This window comes from Centropristis striata, chromosome 23, assembly GCF_030273125.1.
Source record: "Centropristis striata isolate RG_2023a ecotype Rhode Island chromosome 23, C.striata_1.0, whole genome shotgun sequence".
In the NCBI taxonomy this organism is placed as follows: domain Eukaryota; kingdom Metazoa; phylum Chordata; class Actinopteri; order Perciformes; family Serranidae; genus Centropristis; species Centropristis striata.
In genome coordinates this window covers 31,888,438-31,902,327 of record NC_081539.1, presented here as the reverse complement: position 1 = coordinate 31,902,327, position 13,890 = coordinate 31,888,438, and the positions used below count along the sequence as shown (strand labels likewise).

The following is a 13,890-nucleotide window of genomic DNA, read 5'->3' as shown; positions in this document are numbered from 1 at the left end:
TAATAATAAAACGATTGAGTTGACTCCTACATGCATGGCTGTGGCAGTGTTATTATATTACTTTTCTTTTTGGTTTTTCTCATTATAATGAGATAAATTAAAAGCAGTGTTGCCACAGGTATGCTGCAGATATTAATATATAATAGATGAGCGGAGGCACTAGATTGACTGTTTTAATTCTTTGCAGCATGCTCTTGTTAAGAACGACAGATTAAATAGTAATTAGTATGCAGAGACTGCTGGGTTCAGTCCAGCGCCGCGTTTTCATCTACGAAACGACGAAGAAACGACGGCTCGGTCAACTTATTCAAGACCTCACGCATCCATTCATTCCTGCAACTCTGAGACCAGAACACCATACACTACGTAGAGTAGACATTACAACATGACATCATTTACTCCACGAGGAGGTGGTGGAGGAGGTGATGGAGGAGGTGGTGGAGGAGGTGATGGAGGAGGTGGTGGAGGAGGTGATGGAGGAGGTGGTGGAGGAGGTGATGGAGGAGGTGGTGGAGGAGGTGATGGAGGAGGTGGTGGAGGAGATGATGGAGGAGGTGATGGAGGAGGTGGTGGAGGAGGTGATGGAGGAGGTGATGGAGGAGGTGTCTGGGAGATGAGCCCTTCAACAGATTGCTCTGCTCTACCTGTTAACACCTGTTTGAGGAGGTGGTGATGGAGGAGGTGGAGGAGGTGGAGGAGGAGGTGATGGAGGAGGTGATGGAGGAGGTGTCTGCTCTACCTGTTAACACCTGTTTGAGGAGGTGGTGGAGGAGGTGATGGAGGAGGTGGAGGAGGAGGTGATGGAGGAGGTGATGGAGGAGGTGGTGGAGGAGGTGATGGAGGAGGTGGAGGAGGAGGTGATGGAGGAGGTGATGGAGGAGGTGTCTGGGAGATGAGCCCTTCAACAGATTGCTCTGCTCTACCTGTTAACACCTGTTTGAGGAGGTGGTGATGGAGGAGGTGGAGGAGGTGGAGGAGGAGGTGATGGAGGAGGTGATGGAGGAGGTGTCTGCTCTACCTGTTAACACCTGTTTGAGGAGGTGGTGGAGGAGGTGATGGAGGAGGTGGAGGAGGAGGTGATGGAGGAGGTGATGGAGGAGGTGGTGGAGGAGGTGATGGAGGAGGTGGAGGAGGAGGTGATGGAGGAGGTGATGGAGGAGGTGGTGGAGGAGGTGGTGGAGGAGGTGATGGAGGAGGTGGAGGAGGAGGTGATGGAGGAGGTGATGGAGGAGGTGATGGAGGAGGTGGAGGAGGAGGTGATGGAGGAGGTGATGGAGGAGGTGGTGGAGGAGGTGATGGAGGAGGTGATGGAGGAGGTGGTGGAGGAGGTGATGGAGGAGGTGATGGAGGAGGTGGTGGAGGAGGTGATGGAGGAGGTGGAGGAGGAGGTGATGGAGGAGGTGATGGAGGAGGTGATGGAGGAGGTGATGGAGGAGGTGATGGAGGAGGTGGTGGAGGAGGTGATGGAGGAGGTGGAGGAGGAGGTGATGGAGGAGGTGATGGAGGAGGTGGTGGAGGAGGTGTCTGCTCTACCTGTTAACACCTGTTTGTTTGTTTGTTTGTTTGTTCCAGGCAGCTTTGTCTGAACACCTGTGACACACACACACACACACACACACAGTAATAAAGTGTTTCCCATAGAGGAACATGCTACATGCTACATGGGTTAGCATGTTCACACATGGATCAATCATCAATCATTGAAGACACACACACCTACGCTCCTCCTGTGTTTCAGAGTCCTGACAGCTGGGTCCCCACAGTCCTGGTCCCCTTTAGACGGAGACCTCACTGGATCCTGACAGCTGGGTCCCCACAGTCCTGGTCCCCTTTAGACGGAGACCTCACTGGATCCTGACAGCTGGGTCCCCACAGTCCTGGTCCCCTTTAAACGGAGACCTCACTGGATCCTGACAGCTGGGTCCCCACAGTCCTGGTCCCCTTTAGACGGAGACCTCACTGGATCCTGACAGCTGGGTCCCCATAGTCCTGGTCCCCTTTAAACGGAGACCTCACTGGATCCTGACAGCTGGGTCCCCACAGTCCTGGTCCCCTTTAAACGGAGACCTCACTGGATCCTGACAGCTGGGTCCCGACAGTCCTGGTCCCCTTTAGACGGAGACCTCACTGGATCCTGACAGCTGGGTCCCCACAGTCCTGGTCCCCTTTAGACGGAGACCTCACTGGATCCTGACAGCTGGGTCCCCACAGTCCTGGTCCCCTTTAAACGGAGACCTCACACTGACAGGACACATCTGCTCTTTAAAACATGTTGCAGCTTCCCCCTTTATAAACGACAAAACAAAACAATATTAGAGTCATTGCAAGTATAAAGAATGGATGAACATCGATGTTACCAAGACGAGAGTTTAACCTTTGAGACCAGCTGACATTAACCAGACCATAAGGCATTATCATAATAAAAGACAAGGCACATGTTCCAAACATACAGATTAATAACAAACAAGACACATGAATGAAATAGGTACATTAAAAGAGAGAAAAATGTTTAGGAATATTCAGTTTTCTTCTTTGGATGGCACACAGTGCATTCTGACAATAGATAGATAGATAGATAGATAGATAGATAGATAGATAGATAGATAGATAGATAGATAGATAGATAGATAGATAGATAGATAGATAGATAGAAAGAATAACAACAATCATAGTATTTTGGTAGAGTATTATTACAGTGTAAACCTGCAGGGCAAAACCTCAGACTGTATAAATAAACTAAATGTGAATCATTTTATTACATAATTAAGGAAACCTTTCAAATTGTATTAGTGATAAAATCAGACAATCAGTGTTTGTTTTTGTTTTTTTTGTTTTTTTTTTATTATTATTTAGACAATCAGTGTTAGGAGCGTGTTAGTCAATACGTAACGCGTCATAACCGACGTCCTTGCGTCAGAGTTACGTCCTCTTGCAGCGTTATGATTCCAATCCACAGCATCAACACACAGCTGATCTACAGCTCATCTAATAACTAACAGATTAAATCACAGGAGACGGAGGTTGTGTTGCTTCATCCAGCTGAGGGATGCGATCTGTGAACTAAATAATAATAACAATAATAATAATAATAATAATGTAACTTCAGTAGCCAGCTAGCTGTTGTAAGCTAACTCTCTTCTCATGCGGTGAGTGGAAGCTGCAGGAGGAAACTCTTAGATACTTTAATACTTAGCCTACATGCTTTAACTCTGCTCCTCCAGGAGAAACGGAAGGCACTGCATCAGGCTTCACAATCAGTTTTATTGTAAAACCCATGGACCTTTGAAAGTAATTAACGAAACAGTCCTTACTAAAATGTGCGCCGCAAATACGGATTCCCAATGTATAGGAAGGTCTGAAGCGTTGCACATAAATAAAGTCCATCCATATCTGCTTCAGCAGGATTCCTGGCAGATAGTGGAGGGAAGCCTGAAACAGCACAGTCTGACATATTTAATATCGACTGTAATATCCAAACTACTCCACCAAAAGCTCAACTGGAACTGCTTTCCAAAGTAACTTTACTATGTGCTCAAGTTTCCACATTGACACTTGAGTAATATGTATGTGCAGTGTTTACATATTGACCCATGATTGGCTTTACATTTTGTGATGTCATAAATATGTGCATGTGGACATCCCAACTTATTTCTAAAGCAGAGAAACTCCTCCCACATTACCAATATTGTAGCCTTTTTTATCACTATATTATGTACACTGAATAAAGAAAATACATAGCTTAAATAGATTTTGCCTCAGGGACCCCGTCAAGGCGGAGCCAGGGTGATGTAATAATATAGGTTGTGTCATGAGGACCTGCACATTGTAGTTGTCACAGTGGAGCATATTCCAAAGTTTGGAGGAAGAAATGTGGAGGCAATCCATATTAATCTACCTGGTTTGTGATCAGATTGTATTTGAAGGAGCTGAATCATGGCGCTGTATGTCTGACCTATGGATTATGAGATCAAGGACTCCTGGCACAGATCCCTCATAGACAACAACCATGTGCAGTCATGAATGGATTACTGCAAAGGCCTACAAGGCAAAGGCACATGGGCCCCAAGAGTCAGGGGCCCCTCGGCCCTTCACCTACAAAATGTCACTCAAAGAAGGAACACCAACCCGAAGAGAAACAAGACAACTACAGAGACTCAAAACAACCACAAAGAGACACAACATGACTACATAGAGACACAAAGCAACTAAAAAGAGATAAAACGTGAACGGAGAAGGGAAAAATGGACAAAACAACCACAAAAAATACCAACAAAAAGACCCAAGCAACTCCACAGAACAACTACAAATAGCACAAAAATAACAGAGAAGTGTAACAACGACAGCAAGACACAAAACAACAACAAAAAGATATATTGTGACATCTTCAAAGTAAAGTTATTTTTTCTGAAGCACTTTTGTCTCTCCCACTTGTGCCCATAGGTTCATTTTGTTATTTTGGCAAATGAATGAGCAGAACAGATAAATAATAAATAAATAAAAATGCAATTTTTCTTGATAACAAATTGCATTTGTCATGATGCTCATATGCATATTTTAATAGCCTCACTAACATCATATCACACCTCTCCTTAACTAACTGCATGGCTTCCTGTGTTTGTATCCTGTTGCTTTTTTTAAATTCTGCTTTCAATGTGGCTGTTAATGATTTTCACGTTTATTTTAATATCTTGTATGTTTCATGTGTGTATGGATGGAGCTGGAGCTCGTCTTACCATGATTTCTGTTTGAAATCTTATTATGTGACAGTTGTATATCCCAGAATTTTATCAAACGTGTGTTATAATGGTTTCTACCTTGTTTATTTTACTCTGTCTTTGATTTTGTTTTTTGTTTCGTGGAAATCTTTTTTTTTAAATATTGAAATAGTTTATAGTTTTGTACCAACCGTGCTTCAGAGTGATGTTGGAACCGCCCAGCTAACTGACATGTTGACATTGTTGGGTTACAAAAGTCTGGCAGAAATAAATGTAGAAATAAATACAGAAACATGTAGAAATCTAAAAAAATACATTTATAAATAAATACATATGAAAAGGTAAAAAATAAATGTGGAAACGACTAACTAAATAAATGAAAATGTAGAAATAAATGAATGACTAAATACAAAATTACCTAAATAAATATATTTATTAATGTGAAAATATTTTCCATATTTTTTGTATTTATTTATACAATTTAAGTTTATTTCTACATGTATTTATATATATATTTATGTATCAATGTTTGTCTACTGATAGTATTTTAAACGTGTCATTGATTTTCAGTCAGTCTTTGTTTTGATCAGGTGAACTGGCACGAGCGCCAGAATAACAGGGTCGGTCACGTGACGGCGACAGGGCACGGGCACGCGCAGGGGCACGCGCAGGGTTTTTTCACACTTTTGTAAACAACATGGCGACTCACGGACTGTTTGTATTTATCTAGAGTCTGTGCTGCTAGCCGCCTGATCCTCTCTGCTGCCACACACATTCACCGTGAGAGGAGGCAGGTACCGACCCGGCGGGAGGGACGGCGGACCGGGGAACAGCCGGGCCGAGCTGTCAGAAGAGCGTTGGACTGTCAGACGGTAATGTTAGCCGTTAGCATCTTAGCTAGCTAACAACCAACCTGTGCATTTAATCATGAAGCTAACGTTCAGCACCACTAACAACGAGTCTGTTACATTAATAATAATAATAATAATAATAATAATATCTTGAATACATAACTTGAGTTGGTGCCAGTTTAGGTAACAGACTGTTGTTATGCAGCCATTATTATTACCCAACTTTCCCATTTCCTTTCTGTTCACCTGGCTCCCCAGGTTCACCTGAAGCCATCATTCTGTTCACCTGGCTCCCCAGGTTCACCTGAAGCGATCATTCTGTTCACCTGGCTCCCCAGGTTCACCTGAAGCCATCATTCTGTTCACCTGGCTCCCCAGGTTCACCTGAAGCGATTGTTTCCTTTATTTCGGTCAATACATGTCATTAAAAGAAAAGTAACAAACCAGAAAAAACATTGATCAAAGTAAACAATAAGGAAACAGAGACATAAAATTGATAATAGACATTTGGACCGAAAGGCTGAAGCAGCTTATTACGCCTACCCTGTTACAACCTAATTTAAAGATTAAAAATGTACAATCTGTTATTTATTAGTTAAAGAAATAAGCAGTCACGAAAGTGAGAAAAGAGAGAAGCTGCTTGATTTTTTCCCTTTCTTCTTCCTTTCCTCCCCCCTTCCCTTCCTTCCTTTTCTCATTTCCTTTCTTCCTCCTTTCTTCCATCTTCCTTAAAAAAAAAAGACAATCAAACATACAGAACAAACAAAACAAAAGTAGCAGCAGCATAGCACGTGTCACCACTCATTACTCTAACTCATGTAATTGATCATCCTGTTTTTAAGAACTTTTTTAAATAAGTTAATGGTATTTTATTGTGTCCTGCCAGGCCCTCTCCAGTCTATGGGCTCTCAGTCCAGTTCTGGGATGTCTGGTGGAAGGGGTTCTTCCAGTGGCAACCCAGCGGAGCAGCCTGAAGCAGAACCAACCCAGAGCAGCAGCAGCAGCAGCCGAGGCCGCAGGACGGCAGACAGGCAGCAAGGAGACAGGCAGCAAGGAGACAGGCAGCAAGGAGACAGGCAGCAAGGAGACAGGCAGCCGGCATCAGAGGAGGACGTGGACTTAGCTGAAGTGCTGGCTTACCTACTGAGGAGGTGAAACACCAGCAGATAACACCTGTCCTCTGGCTCACGTTGTTGCATGGTGGTGTATTGTTTATATCGATAATGTCACAAATCCAAGAGTCTCAGATAAACAAGAGTCTCAGATAAACAAGAGTCTCAGATAAACAAGAGTCTCAGATAAACAAGAGTCTCAGATAAACAAGAGTCTCAGATAAACAAGAGTCTCAGATAAACAAGAGTCTCAGATAAACTGGGTTTTCATGTGTCAATCCCAGATCAAAGAAGTAGACGCACTAAGAGACCAGAATAACAGAATGTGTGATGCATTGCAGTGCATTATAACAGCTGTGCAACATATTGTATATTTTGTATATTACCTTACATAAATGTTCCCAGATTCCTTTTTTATGGTCACTTAGCCTGCACAGGTAGCTTTAGTAAGGGTTAATATTCAGAACATGTACACAATATCAGCTCATCAATTTAAATCTCTTGGAATTAACAGATCTAAATTGATTAAATGTAATTTAAATGTTTGGGGTTAATTAAATGTGTTTAAGACATTCGGCTTTAGACTCAATACCATCATGATATTTGCGTGCTCATTCAATATGTATTGCAATTGTAAAAGTATTGCGATTGCACATTATGCCTTACTGCAATTTTTGTTTACTTTTCTAACAGTAGACCATGAAAGAAAGTTTAATCATGCAGTCTTCAAAACTGTATAAAAGACATATTTCCAAAAAAATGCACATCACGTCAGTCAGTCTTTATAATTTTGGTTTTGCTTTTATTGAAACTGATATGCAAAAGCAGTGACTTTTTCCACCTCTGCATAGATTAAAATGAAGAATTCTTTCAATTTATATCATCAAGCATTAAAAATCTAAAGAGGAAAAAAATGCAATACTCAAATAAATCATTTTTCCCCATCCTTAATTTACATAGAAGAAAAGTAAGTACAATACCTGCTATGAAAATGTTTTGCATCGGGTCAGTTTATGAGACATAAATGGCACAAAATAGGAGAATCAGCAGAATCCAAGTTAAAGGAAAACCTACAGAGATTTATCTTTCTGTCAGGGGAGAAAATAATTAAACCACTCTGTTATATTCTACTGCTTCTAAAGCTGAGAAGGTAAGATAGACTGACTGATTTACTGACTGACTGACTGACTGACTGACTGATTTACTGACTGACTGACTGATTTACTGACTGATTTACTGACTGACTGACTGACTGACAGTGTAGCAGCAACATTATACACAGGGACAATAACAACACAATGGAATATAAATAACAACCGAGGCATATTCAAGCAATAAAATGCTATAAAAATAAAAATGTCTAAAGAAGGAGTATTGATTCTAGTGCAGCATAAAATATAAATATACAGTATAAAATATAGGTGCAGTGAACAGTGTATAAAACGTTTAGCTGTTAGTGTGCAGGTGATGGCATGTGGCAGGAAGGTTTCTGGAAACGGTTGAGGTTGGGAATTTCCCATCATTATTCCCGTTTGATTTTAATGTTGTTAAAGTGGCTGGGAACTTTCTGAAAATTCCTCCTGTTAAAAAACACTTTTTTAATGAAACAAGAAGAAGTTTGAAGCACTTCAGTGATCCACGTTAGGCCTCTGGTAACCACACAGCAGACAGCTCATACTAGAAGTAGAAAGAGTTTAAATTAATATGTAGAATTCAGTTTAAATTAATATGTAGAACTCAGTTTAAATTAATATGTAGACTTCAGTTTAAATTAATATGTAGACTTCAGTTTAAATTAATATGTAGACTTCAGTTTAAATTAATATGTAGACTTCAGTTTAAATTAATATGTAGACTTCAGTTTAAATTAATATGTAGAATTCAGTTTAAATTAATATGTAGACTTCAGTTTAAATTAATATGTAGAATTCAGTTTAAATTAATATGTAGAACTCAGTTTAAATTAATATGTAGAATTCAGTTTAAATTAATATGTAGACTTCAGTTTAAATTCATATGTAGACTTCAGTTTAAATTAATATGTAGAACTCAGTTTAAATTAATATGTAGACTTCAGTTTAAATTCATATGTAGACTTCAGTTAGCTTGAAGAACCCTGAGGTGAGCTACTGATCCTCCGTCTGTTACAGTGGAGCAGCTCAGTAGAAATAAATAAATATATAAATAAATAAATAAATAAATAAAGGCCATATTTTAATGCACAGCATGGTGTCTCACCACTGGACTGTTTGTTTTCTGAATGAATGTTTCAACTCTAATAAAGACGTGTGTTCCTGGCTGTAGAGGTTATACTAGCGTCTGATTGGTTGGCCTGGTGTTGTGTTCAGGGGCCATACTAACGTTTGATTGGTTGGCCTGGTGTTGTGTTCAGGGGCCATACTAACGTTTGATTGGTTGACCTGTGTTGTGTTCAGGGGCCATACTAACGTTTGATTGGTTGACCTGGTGTTGTGTTCAGGGGCCATACTAACGTTTGATTGGTTGACCTGTGTTGTGTTCAGGGGCCATACTAATGTTTGATTGGCTGACCTGTGTTGTGTTCAGGGGCCATACTAACGTTTGATTGGCTGACCTGGTGTTGTGTTCAGGGGCCAGGTGGTAACTTTTGATTGGTTGGCCTGGTGTTGTGTTCAGGGGCCATACTAATGTTTGATTGGTTGACCTGTGTTGTGTTCAGGGGCCAGGTGCGGCTGGTCCACGGCAGCGGGGCCACGGGGCTGCAGCTGGTCCAGTCCTACTCCGACTCTGATGAGGACAGCGACGGGGCCTGGGAGGGCCGGCTGGGGGACCGCTACAACCCACCAGGTACCTGCTGATACTAAGATCAGTTTATCTTCTCTAAATACAACAGAATAGAAGAATAGAAGCTACAACCCACCAGGTACCTGCTGATACTAAGATCAGTTTATCTTCTCTAAATACAACAGAATAGAAGAATAGAAGCTACAACCCACCAGGTACCTGCTGATACTAAGATCAGTTTATCTTCTCTAAATACAACAGAATAGAAGAATAGAAGCTACAACCCACCAGGTACCTGCTGATACTAAGATCAGTTTATCTTCTCTAAATACTACAGAATAGAAGAATAGAAGCTACAACCCACCAGGTACCTGCTGATACTAAGATCAGTTTATCTTCTCTAAATACTACAGAATAGAAGAATAGAAGCTACAACCCACCAGGTACCTGCTGATACTAAGATCAGTTTATCTTCTCTAAACACCATCTCCACAGTAACTGCCCGTTGAAACAACAACAGTCCCTTGCTGTATTAATGAACAGTGTTGAGGCTTCTGGCTGTTTGTGTTGTTTATAACTGGAATCCAGCCGATACAGAGCAGACATGATGAACCAATGCCAGTAATATAAGTATATAAATATATAAGTTTGAGTAATGCTAATATGTTATATTCAGTAAGATCCAAGATAAATGTTATTTGTGTTAGATGGTATTAAGTTAGTCATATATAATGAAGACATTTCTGTTTTGTGATTTTTTATTTTGTTCAGCTGTTAAGCATGTACACCAAATAAAATCATCTTTAAAGTTTTTGAAACACAATGAGCGAGTCATAATTTAGTCTTGAGTTTGAAGAGAGTTGTCCCTCTCTGCTCCAGAATCATCTCTGTGTTTCTTTGTGACTGATGGTCGTTGATGAATCAGAACTACAGAACCTGTCAGCAGGTTGTTCTCTGCTTCTGATTCAGAATCTACCGTTAGTAACAAGTAGGGCTGCAACTAACGACTATTTTAATAGTCGACTAGTCACCGACTATTGAAACGATTAGTCGACTAATCGGATAATTATTAATTTTTTCTTAAATTTAGCATGAAGTTGCTTTAAATATGTGGCAAATGATAATAAACACAAGAAAGATGGGTACTTAAATGAAAAATGCAACCTCTGTCCATTTTTTCTGGACAGGAAAATGTGTTTTATAAAACTGTATTTCTGCTCCATCAAGTGGGTGGAATTGGTTCTGGGTTCTGGATGTAGTCTGGGTTGAACTGGGCTCACCTGTTGGAACCTCGTATCACAGACCAGCATCAGTACTGACTCAGTGAGGAGCCTGTTGCTGCTGCACATCTGCTTCTTCTGCAGAAAGGCTCCATGCTGCTCTCTGCTTCAGACTGCATGCATTTAATCTAAAATACGTCCGTCAGACATAACGTTAAAGCTCTCTTTTAAAGCGAAAAAAGCGCTTATAAACAAAACGTATCGGCTGAATGTTACTTGAATCTTACCGAGGCGAGTCAGACTCCGTTTGGTTCTGACGTGCTTTCTATTTAAATGCTCGTTCATCACCGAGGTGCTGCCGTGATACGCAGGTCTGCTTTGCAAACCTTGCAAGTCATTTTTTTATTGGCTGTATCCAGGCTACAATGCTCCCAAACTTTCTAAGTTTTGGTACGTGTAGCTGTGTTGGACGCCGCCAGTTCTGTGCACGTTACCGCTCGCGCTCGGCAGAGATTGTAATGAAGTGAAATGCCTCACTCTGTTGGAAAAACACGTCTGGCGACAATAGTCGACAATGGAATTCATTGTCGACTATTTCTATACTTACTATATCGATTTTTGTCGACAACGTCGACGAATCGTTGCAGCCCTAGTAACAAGTCCTCAACATTAATATGTCCGATCATTACTAGCTTGTTTTTTTGTGTTTTGCTCCCAGTGGACACCCAACCAGACACTAATGAAGTGGACCGCAGTGAGATCCGAACCCAGATCCTGCTGGCCACGGCCTCGTCCACGCCGAGAGGACGCAGCTTCACCCACATGCTGACAGAGGTCAGACAATGGAATAAAGTTTATTTATCTATCTATCTATCCATCTATCTATCTATCTATCCATCTATCTATCTATCTATCTATCTATCTATCTATCTATCTATCTATCTATCTATCTATCTATCTATCTATCTATCTATCTATCTATCTATCCATCTATCTATCTATCTATCTATCCATCTATCCATCTATCCATCTATCTATCCATCTATCCATCTATCCATCCATCCATCCATCCATCTATCCATCTATCTATCATCTATCTATCTATCTATCTATCTATCTATCTATCTATCTATCTATCTATCTATCTATCTATCTATCTATCTATCTATCTATCTATCTATCTATCTATCTATCTATCTATCTATCTATCTATCTATCTATCTATCTATCTATCTATCTATCTATCTATCTATCCATCCATCCATCAACCAACATGTTTGTAATGACTGAGACTCTACTCTACTCTACTGCAACGTACATTATTTTCTACCTAGTTTGTCCAGATATTAATGATTTAAGTCAAATGTTTATCAGCCAGTTTAAGAATTAAACTAAACAATTAATGTTGTTTGATGTTTTATCTCCAGAGAGAACAAGGCAGATGTCGAGGCTCCAGCTTCTCCCACGGAGAGTGCAGTCGCATCCGCACACAGTAAGTTCTACTCTACTCTACTCTACTCTACTCTACTCTACTACTCTACTCTACTGTACTCTACTCTACTCTACTCTACTTTACTCTACTCTCTACTCTACTCTACTCTACTACTCTACTACACTACTCTACTCTACTCTACTCTACTGTACTCTCTACTCTACTACTCTACTCTACTCTACTCTACTCTACTCTACTCTACTGTACTCTCTACTCTACTACTCTACTCTACTCTACTCTACTGTACTCTACTCTCTACTCTACTCTACTCTCTACTCTACTACTTTACTCTACTGTACTCTACTCTACTCTACTCTACTCTCTACTCTACTCTCTACTCGACTCTACTCTACTACTCTACTCTCTACTCTACTCTACTCTACTACTCTACTCTCTACTCTACTGTACTCTACTCTACTCTACTACTGTACTCTCTACTCTACTCTACTCTACTCTACTCTCTACTCTACTGTACTCTACTCTACTACTCTACTCTCTACTCTACTCTACTCTCTACTCTACTCTACTCTCTACTCTACTACTTTACTCTCTACTCTACTGTACTCTACTCTACTACTCTACTCTACTACTCTACTCTCTACTCTACTCTCTACTCTACTCTACTCTCTACTCTACTACTCTACTCTACTACTCTACTCTCTACTCTACTCTACTCTCTAATCTACTACTCTACTCTCTACTCTACTCTCTACTCTACTCTCTACTGTACTCTACTCTACTACTCTACTCTACTACTCTACTCTACTCTCTACTCTGCTCTCTACTCTACTCTCTACTCTACTACTCTACTCTACTACTCTACTCTCTACTCTACTCTACTCTCTACTCTCTACTCTACTCTACTCTCTACTCTACTACTCTACTCTCTGCTCTACTCTACTCTACTATACTCTACTCTACTCTCTATTCTACTCTACTCTCTACTCTCTACTCTACTATACTATACTCTACTCTACTTCTCTACTCTACTCTACTTCTCTACTCTACTCTATTCTACTCTACTCTTCTCGTCTCTTCTCTACTCTTCTCTACCCTTCTCTACTCTATTCTACTCTACTCTTCTTGTCTCTACTCTACTCTACTCTACTATTCTCTACTCTACTCTCTACTCTACTGTACTCTACTTTCTACTGTACTGTGCTCTACTCTACACTCTACTCTCTACTCTACTCTTCTCTCTACTCTACTCTACTCTCTACTCTACTATACTCTACTCTCTACTCCACTGTACTCTCTACTCTACTCTACACTCTACTCTACTCTCTACTCTACTGTAGTCTCTATTTTACTGTACTCTACTCTCCACTCTACTCTACTCTACTGTACTCTACTCTCCACTCTACTCTACTCTCTACTCTACTGTACTCTCTACTCTACTCTACACTCTACTCTACTCTCTACTCTACTGTAGTCTCTATTTTACTGTACTCTACTCTCCACTCTACTCTACTCTACTGTACTCTTCTCTCTACTCTACTCTACTCTACTCTCTACTCTACTGTACTCTCTACTGTACTCTACTCTCCACTCTACTCTACTGTATTCTTCTCTCTGCTCTCCTCTACTCTACTCTCTACTCTACTGTACTCTACTCTACTCTTCTCTCTACTCTACACTCTACTCTCTACTCTACTGTACTCTCTACTCTACTCTCTACTCTACTGTACTCTACTCTCTACTCTACTGTACTCTCTACTCTACTCTACACTCTACTCT

General features: G+C 40.7%; 1 protein-coding gene across 1 annotated transcript in view; it reads left to right on the top strand.

Moving 5' to 3' along the window:
* The first annotated feature begins 5,402 nt into the window (after positions 1 to 5,402).
* The window catches only part of dcaf11 (ddb1 and cul4 associated factor 11), a 21,238-nt gene continuing 12,750 nt past the window's right edge, over positions 5,403 to 13,890 (top strand). Inside the window, exons 1-5 of the mRNA XM_059327337.1 lie at positions 5,403 to 5,587; positions 6,453 to 6,717; positions 9,377 to 9,504; positions 11,380 to 11,495; positions 12,089 to 12,153. Of these exons, the coding sequence (XP_059183320.1) occupies positions 6,467 to 6,717; positions 9,377 to 9,504; positions 11,380 to 11,495; positions 12,089 to 12,153 (560 nt within the window). The 5' untranslated portion in view covers positions 5,403 to 5,587; positions 6,453 to 6,466. The remainder of the gene's footprint in view (positions 5,588 to 6,452; positions 6,718 to 9,376; positions 9,505 to 11,379; positions 11,496 to 12,088; positions 12,154 to 13,890) is intronic.